Genomic DNA, 13,209 nt, shown 5'->3' on the forward strand with positions numbered 1-13,209 from the left:
CAATGTAGAGGAAACCATCCATAAGCACTATGTTAATTTTTGAAGGCTAAATTAAAGGTTTATTATTTAGCAGTATTAAACTGGGGCTGACTACTGACTTTAACCAATCAATAATCTAATTAAATTAAATTACAAAATCATTTTAAAATTGTAAATCATTGAAATAATGGTGTTACTGGTACAGTTTGGTTGCAGGCGGGGTTTTCATTTTGTCAGGGCTGCCAAGGGAGGGCCCTTTAACCTTTATATCATCTGCAGAGGGGGCTTTGAAAATCATCTTGTCCTGGGGACAAGCAAGACACATGACGGCCCTGACAGCAGGTCCCACAATCTGTGTAACTGGGGTCTTTGTTTTAAATACATTTGCTTTTATGCCCATGCCCTTATTGTACCTATCCCTGTCCTCCTTTAGCACAATCAACTGGGCATAACACTGGACCCCAGTGACTTAAGACAGAAGAAGCTGCTCATGTATGTCATCAATTAACTAATTATCAATTGCTGGGCATTACAAATAAGCTCGCCTCTACATAACTTTATTAAAAGACAAAATTATGCTGTGCGCTCTACCGGTCTCTACCATAGACTGTATACAGTCTGGTTGTAGTTTCAACCTCGGCGGTCCTTCGTTTGGAATACCGGCGCCTCCCAGTCGGGCGGTTAAGCATCTGCGATTGGTTGACTAGAGCTCCACGCTAGTTCCCTGGTGCAAGAGAGGAACCGGTGAGCACGGAACAGTGGGGTTATTCGTGTAAAATGGCGCTGTCTCAAGGAACAAAGAAAAAAGTTTGCTATTACTATGACGGTAAATATTGTACTTGTGCACCTCCGTTTCTCCAATGATTGAAGCAGCCTTGAAGGCGCGTTGCTGTTTAGGAAATTGTGCATGTATTTCTTTAAAGTGTGCAGAACGACCATGCTAGCTAGTTAGCTAGCTAACTAGCTTAGCTAACTTAACGTTAGCTAAGTGTTAGCTTGAAACTGCACGCAATGTATCATCCGGTGTTCATTTAAGTTTCAAGTAACACAATAACCAGAACAATGTCATTAAATCATTTAAATCTGTAATTGGGTTGTGATGTGTGTATCTGCGGTAATTTGGTCATTTTCGGAACAGAGAGCCATGGATATACCCGGCGCTAATCACATCAGTGTTGCCCCAAATTGCTACCGGTGTACCGGTTGTCAGTTAATTATTTAACGAAAGGTTTTCGTTCAAATTATTGCCGTTAAGTTATGTTGCATGTCTCTTTTCTGTTATGCCTAAGCACTTTTAGGAAAAGTATACACCGTACGTAACGTTAGTTTAGTGAAGAAAGTACAAGTGGGATTGTAAAGCTGCTAGCTAATTACTGTAACGTTAACTTTAATACATTTGATTGTTCTCGGGCTTTCTAATGAAAATTTTAATTTTTGTCATATGGAGAAAAAAAATCAATACTAAATCCCATACCTACATACACAGCTGATCATGACTCCTATTTCCTATGCTGGCAAACATGTAGCTTAGTCAAGTAGGACAGATCAATAGACCATCTCCTAATTTAATTTTTCTCAGATTTTAACATCAGGGCATGTTAGTGATCACAGTGTAATCTGCAATTGAAAATTGTGTGAATAGCAGGCAACACTGTTAAAAACTTTTCAACATTAACTGCTTGGTGGATTGGATTGAGGACTGGTTTAGCCTAAAACATAAAATTGTTATAACATTTGCAGATAAACAGGTCATTTTTGAATGGAGTTTGGCATTAACTTGTCTTTATGGCCAAGTGTGGAGAGGCAAAATGGGTTGTGGCAGTTGATTGTTAAGCCAAAATTGTAATGTAAACTTGTTTGGGTAATGTTTTCTTTCCAAGGGGATGTGGGGAACTACTACTATGGCCAAGGCCATCCCATGAAACCCCACAGGATTCGCATGACACACAACCTTCTTCTCAACTATGGACTGTACAGGAAAATGGAGATCTATGTGAGTTATATCACTCCACACAAACCATTGCCCAACACTCGGATCCAAATGTGTCTGTGTCATTACACCATATTCTTTAAAGCATAGAGTCTCATAATATTTAAAGCTAATGTCTCATATGAGAAGGAAATTGTTGATGGTTTCTGACTGTGGTGCAGTTATTTTTCCTATTTAGTTAGCTATCATAAACAGTTGGTATTTGAATATTTGGATGACCCTGTTACATGTAAGTGAATAGATGTGTCAAAATCTGACCAACCCAACTGTCACTTTCTTCCTCATCATCTTTCTGTTTCCAGAGACCACACAAAGCCAGTGGTGAAGAGATGACAAAATACCACAGTGATGACTACATTAAGTTCCTGAGGTCCATCCGACCAGACAACATGTCTGAGTATAGCAAACAGATGCAGCGATGTGAGTGTCGGCTTTTTTTCTTCCAACGGGTGCTGGAGTACTTCCTGTCCGCCTAATGTTAAATCTTTCTGTCTTGTTCTTTTTTTCACAGTCAATGTCGGAGAGGACTGTCCAGTGTTTGATGGTCTGTTTGAGTTCTGCCAGCTCTCAACTGGTGGATCTGTAGGTAAGTTACTCCAACCACACTTCCTATAATCCCTCTGCTGTACCACCCTAAAACAAGAGGGATATTTATGACTGTAGGCATGGAATAAATCGGACGTATAGGCCTTAATTGAGTCTAGTGATTATGGTGTCTTGGACTAAGTTAAACGTATAATTTCAACTACCAGTGGTCGTCTTTCCTGGGAAATGTATGTCCACACAGCTCTGTCCAGAGGGTGCTTAGAAAATCTATATTGGATTACAAAAACATTTTTCGCACATTTATAAGTGTTAAGACATTTGGATTGACACACAAAGGCCATTAAACCCATGTTTATTTCACTCTGTTTATTCTGTCCTCTAGCTGGGGCATTAAAGTTGAACAAGCAGCAGACAGACATCGCCATCAACTGGGCCGGCGGACTTCACCACGCCAAGAAATCGGAGGCCTCAGGTTTCTGCTACGTCAACGACATTGTCCTGGCCATCCTCGAGCTGCTCAAGTAAGCTGCTGCCTTCCTTTTTTAAAGTTTAAAGCCGTCTGTCAGGTTTTAGTTTATTTGGGCCCTTCAAGGAAATCTTGAAGGGCCCAAATAAAGGAAATCTTGAAGGGCTCTTTTAGATTAGCTGAAATAGATTTACACCTGCCATGGAGCTTTATTTTTGATAAAATGCACACAATCAGACAACTCCGTGCCAAACATTAGATTGCTGCTGCCTTCATTTTCTTGCAGTGTTTCGCCCTTTTTAGTGATGACCAAAAGTGTGTGTGTGTGTATATAAATATATATAAAGTGTCCCCATTCATCAGTGCTATCTTTTCAAAATTATTTTGGCAAATTTCGAGCTTTTGGCCTGTTTGATTTGCTGCTAAGGTGGCCAAATGCACTTTTGAAAGTGGATATCAAATGCATCGGGACTACTTGTCAGGATAGTTGTCTTGTGGAAGTGCCTGCTAGAGCAAATTAACCTTTAAGCCACATTGTCCTGTGGTGGCTGCCTGATTTCCGCTCTGATATGTTTTTGATGTCCATGTTATGTGAATGCCCTTTTAAAGCAACACTAGAGAAGTTTTTGTAACTTAAAATAGTGCTGGGCAGTATATCATTATTATACCCATGTCGTGACATGAGACTTGATATTGTCTTAGATTTTGGATATTGTAATATTGTAATATGGCATGAGTGTTGTCTTTTCCTGGTTTTAAAGGCTGCATTACAGTCAAGTGATGTCATTTTCTGAACTCAGACTCTTGTAACTGTTCTATTATTTGCCTTTACCCACTTAGTCACTATATCTACATTACTGATGATTATTTATCACAAATCTCATTGTGTGAATGTTTTGTGAAAGCACCAATAGTCAACACTACAATATCGTTGCAGGATCAATATTGAGGTATTTGGTCAAAAATATTGTGATATTTGATTTATGCCATATTGCCCAGCCCTAACTTTAAAAAAATAAAATAATAATAATAATACATTTTATTTAACAGCGCCTTTCTAATCACTCAAGGTTGTTTTACAGACAAAAGACAGATACAGGGAACAAAAAAGTGTAAGCAGTTATAACAAAACAAAACAAAAACAAAACAAAAAATTACAGGAACAGTGTATTTATAAATAAGCAAGCTGGAACAGATGGGTTTTGAGTCTAGTTTTGAACAGGGGGAGAGAGTCGATACTACGGAGGTCAGGGATTATATGATGAAAAGACGGGGTTCTGGTGATGACACAAGCTGCTGAGTTCTGAAGAAGTTGTAGTTTATGATTAAATGTAATGTTTGCAAAATTGTTTCAGTGGTTCATCAACTTGTAACAGGGTGAACAGCACTTTGCTTTGCGGCTCTTTATCGGCTAAATCCGCACGATGCAAGTTTGCCAGGTCTGGTATCAGGTAGTGTAGTTTGAATGAGACAAAATGGGACAGTTCTGCTTCCAACCTATAGGGGGACCGAAGCGGGAAAGGTTCCCTGGTGTTACTTTAAGATGTCCTGAACTGATTCTTTCTTCTCTAGGTACCACCAGAGGGTGTTATACATAGACATTGACATCCACCACGGTGATGGAGTGGAAGAGGCCTTCTACACCACAGACAGGGTCATGACTGTCTCTTTCCACAAGTATGGGGAATACTTCCCTGGCACTGGAGACCTCAGGGTGTGTATGTTTTTTCCCTTTTTAAGATCATCGGCATATCTTGTGTTTACTTGGGCAGTAATTCAATATCTCCAATGTGTTCAGGACATTGGAGCTGGAAAGGGCAAGTACTATGCAGTAAATTACCCGCTTCGAGACGGTATTGATGATGAGTCCTATGAAGCCATCTTCAAACCTGTAAGTCTGCTCTTATTTAGGTACTACATAATCAATCATACGGTGTCTCCGAACCAGTTTGTCAATGTGTGCGTGTTTGTGTGTGTTAGATCATGGCTAAAGTCATGGAGATGTACCAGCCAAGTGCTGTTGTACTCCAGTGTGGAGCTGATTCTCTTTCTGGAGACAGGCTGGGGTGCTTCAACCTCACCATCAAAGGTATACACAAGTCACTCTCCCACGACAATACCGCAAAGTTTTTTTGGGCGTTGGAGAATAAAATTATTGTGTTCTTCCAGGCCACGCCAAATGCGTTGAGTACATCAAAAGTTTCAACCTGCCCCTGCTGATGCTGGGTGGCGGCGGCTACACCATTCGCAACGTGGCCCGTTGCTGGACATACGAAACCGCTGTAGCCTTGGACTGCTCCATCCCCAACGAGCTGCCCTACAATGATTACTTTGAGTACTTTGGACCCGACTTCAAGCTGCATATCAGCCCGTCCAATATGACCAACCAGAACACCAACGAATACCTGGAGAAGATCAAGCAGCGTCTGTTTGAAAACCTCCGTATGCTGCCTCACGCCCCTGGTGTCCAGATGCAGGCAATCCCCGAAGATGCTCCCCACCCGGACAGTGGAGAGGAAGAGGAGGAGGAGGACCCTGACAAACGTGTCTCTAGTAAGAGACTTCTACAGGCATAGATTTAGACAGGATCACAAGAAAATGGTCACCTACATTGACGTGATACACATGATAGGGCTTGATTTGTAAAGATTCAATTTATAATGTATAATTAGTGTCAAATCATTACATACGTTATCTCAGGACACTACATATAGAGTAAGATGAATGCTACACAATTGTCCAGCTATAGTCTGTGTTTGCTCCTAAAGGAAAATTAATGAACTATGCCTATACCAACGGTGTGTGTTCTGTGTTTCAGTTCGGGCCCACGACAAGAGGATAGCCTGCGAGGAGGAGTTTTCTGACTCTGAGGATGAGGCGGAGGGGCAGGGAGGAGGCCGCAGGAACGCAGCCAATCACAAGAAGGTCAAACGAGTGAAGAAGGAGGAAGAGAAGGAAGGAGAGGAAAAGAAAGGTAAGACTTATGCTCATGCCCCATTGGTATTTGTAGATGAACAAATATTGTAATAATCACTTTTTTTGCCTTCTAGAAGTGAAAGAGGAGGAGAAGGAGGAAGAGAAGATGGACACATCAGGGTAAGATCAACCACATTCTAATTAATTATTAGAATATGAACATTTTAAACCTGTGGATAGTCATTGTTTTTTAAAATCTCAAGTTGCAACAAGCACTACTGAATAAATTAAAAGCTGAAAGTTTATTTACACTACACCAATCTTTGAGGTTGGAGCCATTTTAGATTCATATTCATGGCATCTTCATGTGAAGTTTTTACATTAAGAGGCAAAGTCCTGGCTGCCAAATAATTAAGACACATTTCATATATAGTAAGGAGTCCAGGAATAAGGTGGTATGAATAGGAAGCTTGAGTCAAATAATTCTACTCATATCATGACTCACTGCCCCTGTTGTCACTTTTGTGCTCAAACAGTTAAGACCTTCAGTAGGGAGATAATGATTAGGGTTGGGTACCACACTAAGTACTTTTCATGGTACCAAGCGAACTACGTCGGTACTACCGTGAACTGATTCACGTTAAGGCCCTGTCACACCGACCCAATAATCGGCCATGGGACAGTCTGACGAGGTCGGTGACTTGAGTCTGTCTGGTGTGTTTAATGCCATTGTCCGTTGGAGGGGCCAGCAGCTTTCATTTTGGCCGACCTGACATGCTCGGTCGGTAGGCAGGCATTGCCGGCGGTCAGACTCATCTGAACTGGAAACGAGGAGCGGGATGAGTGTGACTAAAATCTCTCAAAATCTGACAAACTTTTTAAACTGACCTTTGTCCATCTGATCTGAAGACTCAGATTCAGCAGCTGCACAGCCGATTTCTCCTTAAAGTGTTTTCAGAAACGTGTCTCGGTGAACTATTTCAGTAAAATATGAGATCATAGTCTAAACAAGCCACCATGAGAGTCTGGCTTTGAATTTACAGAGAAACCAGACGTACGTGAATCGTTCGTCCAATCAGCTGCAGTCGGCATCGCTTTGGTGTGTTCCGAGGCGCTTTTTTGGCCAACTCGGGGAGGCGGTTGGACTGTTCTGCCAACGGTCAGCCGCCGGGTTAGTGTCAAGATCATTAAATGGAACAGTGCCATATTTCGGTACCTCAGAATGCGTGATAGTGACTATTTGCACTCAGCATGTTGACAGAAAGCTGGGCTCCGAACGCATGCAGCGCTGCGTGCAAACAGTTCAATCTACATTATTTCGCAGTTGGTTTAAGTCACAGTGAGTCACGGCAATGTCGGTAAACTGGTCGCAAGAGCAAGTTACACTTGTCAAAACTCCACTTAGAGGGTGTTTGCTGCAATTAAATTTAATGCCGAGCCGATTGTGGTCGCGGTGCAGCGAATGTGTTCTCCATGCCCTGGTGACTGACTGACGGGCTGGAGTAGGCCTCGATTCTCTGCCGCGTTTTATTCTCACAAAGTGAAATGTTTATTGCACACATGAACCATGACAAAACAAATTGGTTGTACTAAACATAATTTATTTTGGCACCTATAGCACATTGTTCATCACCATAAGCAGCTAAACGCAGGCTTCAATGAAGAGAAGAGAGAGCATTAAGACCTATCTTTTATTGTGTATGTTTAAAACCCACAGAAGAAAGTAGTAGTGTTTGATGCAGTTGGCTCGTAAAATGAAATGTGATTTAAAAAGTTATTCCAAAATTAAATCGTGAATTGAGGGTTTTTTTTCTTTTCAAAAGGACTATACATAATACATTAAAGAGCAAATAAAAAAATAAAAACAGGATAAAATAGAATAAGATACAAATACAAGATTAAAAGTTCCATTCCAGTGTAAGAAATGAATAATTATTTGAATTAGTAGCTTAGAGGGACTAGACTTTACCTCATCTTATTACATTGTTATAAATAAAAATAATTGGATGGTTAACACATGAAAGACAGAAATGATTGTATCTGTACAATTGAAATGGTCAAAGCATCAGTGTGGGTCTTCATAATTAAAGCTGTTGTATAAAGAAGTAAATAGTTAGCTGTGTCTGTTGCTAAAATTCTTTAACGGTTTGTGTTTCAGACCAAAAGAAGAGGTGAAGACAACTTGAAGTCCGGCGCAAGGAGAAATGGTTGGATGTACCGTTGTCCTCAAACCCCACTGGTTCCTGCGTTCTCCTGCTGCCACAACAGGAGCCATTTTGTATTCCTGTTTTATTCGGTGTTCTAATGGGCAAACCTGGTTCACATTGTGTTACTTACACTTGTTTCCAACCTCAGTGAAGCAGCAATTGAGTGGGTGTTACACAACTACAGCTGCCTGTCAGATCCTCAATTTAGAATTGATTGACTGGAACTTCCTGAGTATAAAACAAGTGACACAAATCATTTTCAGCTGTTGTGTGAACCAGGTCTGCTTTGATGTGAAGAAAAGCACTCCAATAATTACTGTTCAATATCATGGTGTTTCAGATTCAAACAAGTGTGTGGGACTCACGTTAAAAGACCTGCACAGGTGTAGATGATTTCTAAGTCTAGTGCTCACATGCAATTAGGCTTTTCTGTCGGTTTTTAAACATTTATTTATGATACTGTTAATATAACCAGCATTGGACAAACCTGTTTGGCTTGCTGTGTTAATGTATCAGTGAATGCATGTTTAGAATGATCTCGCCTTTAGCATGTTCATATTGCTCCCTGATCTCTGCTCAGTAACTTATTTTAAATCATGAACAGGCAGTCCCTTTATCATCCTATTGAGTTCAATGTTTTTTTATTTCTGCATTTCTATGTTGAAGTATGAATGGGTGTGAACATGTTAGAGGCTTATGTTTGGAAGGAAGTGACTTGTTTTAGATATTTTGTACAATTATACATAAAGGTGGAGTGAGCTGGTTAAATGGCCCCTCTACGTGTGATTGTTCTGAGTTGTCCTTGTGAAATGTGCATTATCATAACTTTTTTAATACAAAATAAAAACAAAAGCTGTTACACTGTTTTTGCTCCAGAGTTCATTTTGTATACATATTCTTTGCAGTGCTTTTGCTTAATAATGCATTACATTTGTAGGGTTTATGTTATGAAGTAGCAGTTGTTGAATAGTTCATGCAGGCACAACTTCAATTCTGTAATGTTATGGTGACATGGGTTGGAATGGCTTACAACCAAAAATATATCAACTCATTCTGCCACACCTAAAGACCTTTTCTAATGTGCTGTCATACAATTGTGATGGAAAATAATTTATTTACAATGAGCGAACACATTACGGTTGCATTTCAAATAATGCATACGGTAACTTAGCCTACTTAGGATGCATCCTGAGCTAAACTGGGTATTACTATCGCTGTGTCACGAGCCAAAGCATTAGCATGACTGTTGTAGCAACCAACGCAATTATAGCTTAGTCTTATCGAGCGCCTTTCATGAAACCCAAGGATGCTTTACACAAGTACAGGGGGACAAAAAGAAAATAGTAACTTCTATACAAAATACAACTAGGCCTATGTAAAGAAATCTCCTGCTACGTTTTACCTGGCTAGATGCTCAAACACAGGCATTTCCGGTGTTACACAGAAATCTGTGACCCGTCTGAATGTGTAACTGGAAAGCAAGTCAACTCCAATCACAATAGCTCTGCAGGTCCAGGGTAGAAAAGATTGCTTTTTCATGTGATGCTAGAAAAATTACTTAAAAGAAACCCTCTGGTCACTAAGACACAGTCACATCTTCTGACCTTACTTTTATTTGACGTTAAAAGAACTGAAGTATCACTTTTCAACACAATATACTGTGACTTTTTGTGATGTGTGATTTGGGTGGTTCTCATGAAGAACTGTAACTTTTTAACTTTTCTTTTTTTTTTACTTTTACTCACTTGAACAACAATGACTGGATTGTAAAACCCTCATGTTGTCTTTGGGTCAAATTGACCCGTTTTCCTGTATCAGTGTTCTTTTAACTACCCAATTGAAATTACCCAAAATAACATGATTGATTCAACGTTCTTTGGCAAGTACAAATCTCTATTTTCATTAATTTTGGGGGGTCTTATTCAATTTTCTATGTTTTTGAAATAGTATTGAGTAAAAGTTGACTTATTCCAGTCTGTGATTATCATCAACATTCAGTCCTTTAATTTAATTTAGTCTAAATAATTCCTAATTTCTGCTTTTCTAACTCAAACATTAGGTATAATTTCCTATAAATGAGGTTTATTGAACATAAATTCTAAAGTTAGTTAATTACGTAGTGTTAATGTCAAAAATGGGACAAAAACATAAGAAAAAGTGTTGATTTTCAATTTTGACGGGAAGACAACACAAGGGTTAACATTTTAGATCTAACCATCTCTAATGGTGAAGATGGAAAGCTCCATACTACTGTGTATCGTAAAACAGATAGAAACACTATGTAAAAAGCAGATTGCTTTCATCCAAATTGGCTCAAAAACAACATACCTTTTGGCCAGCTCCCACGTCGTGTGATACCGACAATGAGTATGAAGTGCAAGTTGAAGTGATGTCTAACTGAATTTTGACAAAGGGGCTATTGCACAGAAATTGTACATAATTGTTAAGTTGTTTGTCTGGGAAGCACACCCTGAAGAAGGCTGTCTGTGCGGGTACGCGTGGGTTGCTTCTCACCTATTTTTATTATCTATTTTTTTTTCTATTATGAAATAGCCGGTAAAATAAATGCTTTTAAAAGTATTTTGAAGAAGAGTGTCTTGGTTTTCCTTTTTTTTCTATACTATACTATGGCAAATGTTTTTTGACATTCTATACACTGACTTTTTTCACTATTTTTCACATACTATACTATGTCTTTTTATCACTTTTTTGACATTCTATAATGTGACTTTTTTCACTATTTTCGACATACTATACTATGGCTTTTTTATCACTTTTTGACATACTTTACTATGACTTTTTTGATATACTATGGCTTTTTTATCACTTTTGTCGACATACTATGCTATGACTTTTTTATCACTTCATTCGACATGCTATACTATGGCTTTTTATCACTTTTTTCGACATACTTTTCTATGTCTTTTTTATCATTTTATTAGACACACTGTACTATGACTTTTTCGACATAATGTACTATGGCTTTTTTATCACTTTTTTGACATAAAATATTTTGTCTTTTTCATACTCTACTACGTTTTTTAATATTTTTTTCGACATATTATACTGTGGCTTTTTAATCACCATTTGACATTTTTTTATGTGTGTACCTTTAAGAACTGTAGGAGCTTTGACCCTGGGATTTAGTCAGGAAGTTGAATGTGAGCAAGAAAGCCGCATGGTTCTCCATACTATCTGCTTCAATCTTCAACGTTATATGCCTTTGTTTGCATTCTCAGTATGTGAAATAGATGCTGACATATTGTTCTGATATTGCTGTTAATTATTTTTAGAAGGTTTGATGTGCAATAGGTATATTTTTGATAACGATTGATAGCTCATATTAAACCGCCAGTATGCTTCAGTAAGCTAGTTTGCCACTTTTATCTTGGGTTATTGTATGTATGTAAGTATATTTCAGTTTATTTTGACAAACAATACAAGTTATACTACGCACGCATAGTATATAACAATACATTACGTCGTTCCTTTATTTCATCTTACATTTGAGCTAGCTTACTGTATATACTACCGCATTACAATGTTCAGTTCAATTCAATTTTATTTAAAGTATCAATTCATAACCATAACTGTAAGCAGTTGTGACGAGGTCCGAGCCTCCCTGTGCAAGTCGGCCTCAACGACCCGGAGAGTGCAGCAAAGGGCAAATCTTCGCTGAATTTGGTACAGAGCCTCCGAGCGGCATGACAAACTATCATCACAGGTTTCGTGTTTACCAAGTCATACCAAGGATAATCTAAAGTTTGGCTTGACAGCATTCAATTTGGCTGAGGTATGGAAAAGTTGGTGTTTTCATAGTTAGCTACACAAATTTGTTTACACAAAATATGCGCAACTTTTTTTCTATAAAACTTCTTTTAACAAGTTTTTGTCAGGTCGGTCTGGAGATGATATGTGCCAAGTTTCGTGATGATCGAAAAAGTTGGTTACAACCCTGTCATTTTACTTTCATTTAGCAAGCTAAGCTAACTTGAGCAGACACTGCTGAATAAGTTTAATAAACAACATTGAAACAAAAGCTACTAACCATCAGAGAAGGGGGCGATATGATTTTTTACCTGATCCCAGTCCTAATATTAAATACAGAGTTGGATCTGATATGTATATTCACCTAAATGTTAAATGATGAAAAATACGCAATAAGCACCTACAATATAATTTGATATTAGTACTGATGCATTATGCAGAAACTTAATGGGTTAATCTAATGAAGCTGAATTTTAACAACTTAATAGATGTTTCATAATACCTTCAACAGTTTTTTATATTTTAGAAACTAAACATTTGTTTATGTAATTATTGAAAAGCATAGAATGTGTCAATGTAGCATGAAAAAGGGTGGTAGGTGAGTTTGCAGGTGCAGTGAACATTTCCATGGTAACAGCGAGTTCCACCAATCAAAAGACCTTTTTTATTAATGTGCATAAAGAAGCCAAGAAAAGATGGAAGAATCTCCAAAAGGCATCAAATGACAGATTAGACATTTGCATAATATGTCACAAAAAGTTAGATTTTATTTCCATCATTTACACTTTCAAAATAACAGAAAACAAAAAAATGGCGTCTGCAAAAGTTTGGGCTACCTGCAGAGTTTCTAGTATGCACCGCCCCCTTTGGAAAGCCCCTTTTAAAACTTTCCCCGTTTGAGCCTGTTGGGTGCAAAATCTAGCAGGAGGATAACACAGTGTGGACAGAACCGATTAATTTTTCTTGATACTGACAGCTCTCCAAATTACAAACAACAGAGCTATGTGTTAAAATTGACCAGAGTTCTTTTCATTTTTTTCTTCAAAGGCAGCACAACATGTAGCCTCGTTTTGGCCTCTGCTGCAATGACTCGTGTGAGAGGTCTCATGGAACCACATGAGCTGGAGTTGATTCCTTTGTCAGATCCTTGAAGAGGTTGGTGAGCATGTGTCCCATGTTTGATTAATTGAATAAAGATATGCCATTGCCATTGTAAAACTGTCACAGTGTCTTTTTATTGACTGCATTACATTAAATCTGCATCACCACGTTATCCATTAATCTGAGTCTTGGCACACCCCCATTTTAAACAAAGTGAGAGGTTTAACCATTAAATC

General features: G+C 38.6%; 1 protein-coding gene across 1 annotated transcript; it reads left to right on the top strand.

Moving 5' to 3' along the window:
• The first annotated feature begins 576 nt into the window (after positions 1-576).
• LOC116701444 (probable histone deacetylase 1-B) lies at positions 577-8,521 on the top strand. The gene is made up of 12 exons (XM_032535153.1): positions 577-805; positions 1,860-1,972; positions 2,272-2,389; positions 2,481-2,555; positions 2,898-3,036; positions 4,554-4,695; positions 4,780-4,872; positions 4,962-5,070; positions 5,151-5,534; positions 5,800-5,955; positions 6,032-6,077; positions 8,056-8,521. Exons 1-12 carry the CDS (start codon positions 757-759, stop codon positions 8,081-8,083), a joined length of 1,452 nt encoding a protein of 483 aa, XP_032391044.1. The 5' UTR covers positions 577-756; the 3' UTR covers positions 8,084-8,521.
• Positions 8,522-13,209: the final 4,688 nt, after the last annotated feature.

Source organism: Etheostoma spectabile, chromosome 14 (assembly GCF_008692095.1).
Source record: "Etheostoma spectabile isolate EspeVRDwgs_2016 chromosome 14, UIUC_Espe_1.0, whole genome shotgun sequence".
In the NCBI taxonomy this organism is placed as follows: Eukaryota; Metazoa; Chordata; class Actinopteri; order Perciformes; family Percidae; genus Etheostoma; species Etheostoma spectabile.

Coding starts and splice junctions, on each gene's coding strand:
- LOC116701444 (XM_032535153.1), top strand. CDS start 757: ATGGCGCTGTCTCAAGGAACAAAGAAAAAAGTTTGCTATTACTATGAC. Junction 2,556..2,897: donor CTCAACTGGTGGATCTGTAG/GTAAGTTACTCC, acceptor TCTGTCCTCTAG/CTGGGGCATTAAAGTTGAAC. Junction 5,956..6,031: donor GGAAGGAGAGGAAAAGAAAG/GTAAGACTTATG, acceptor TTTGCCTTCTAG/AAGTGAAAGAGGAGGAGAAG.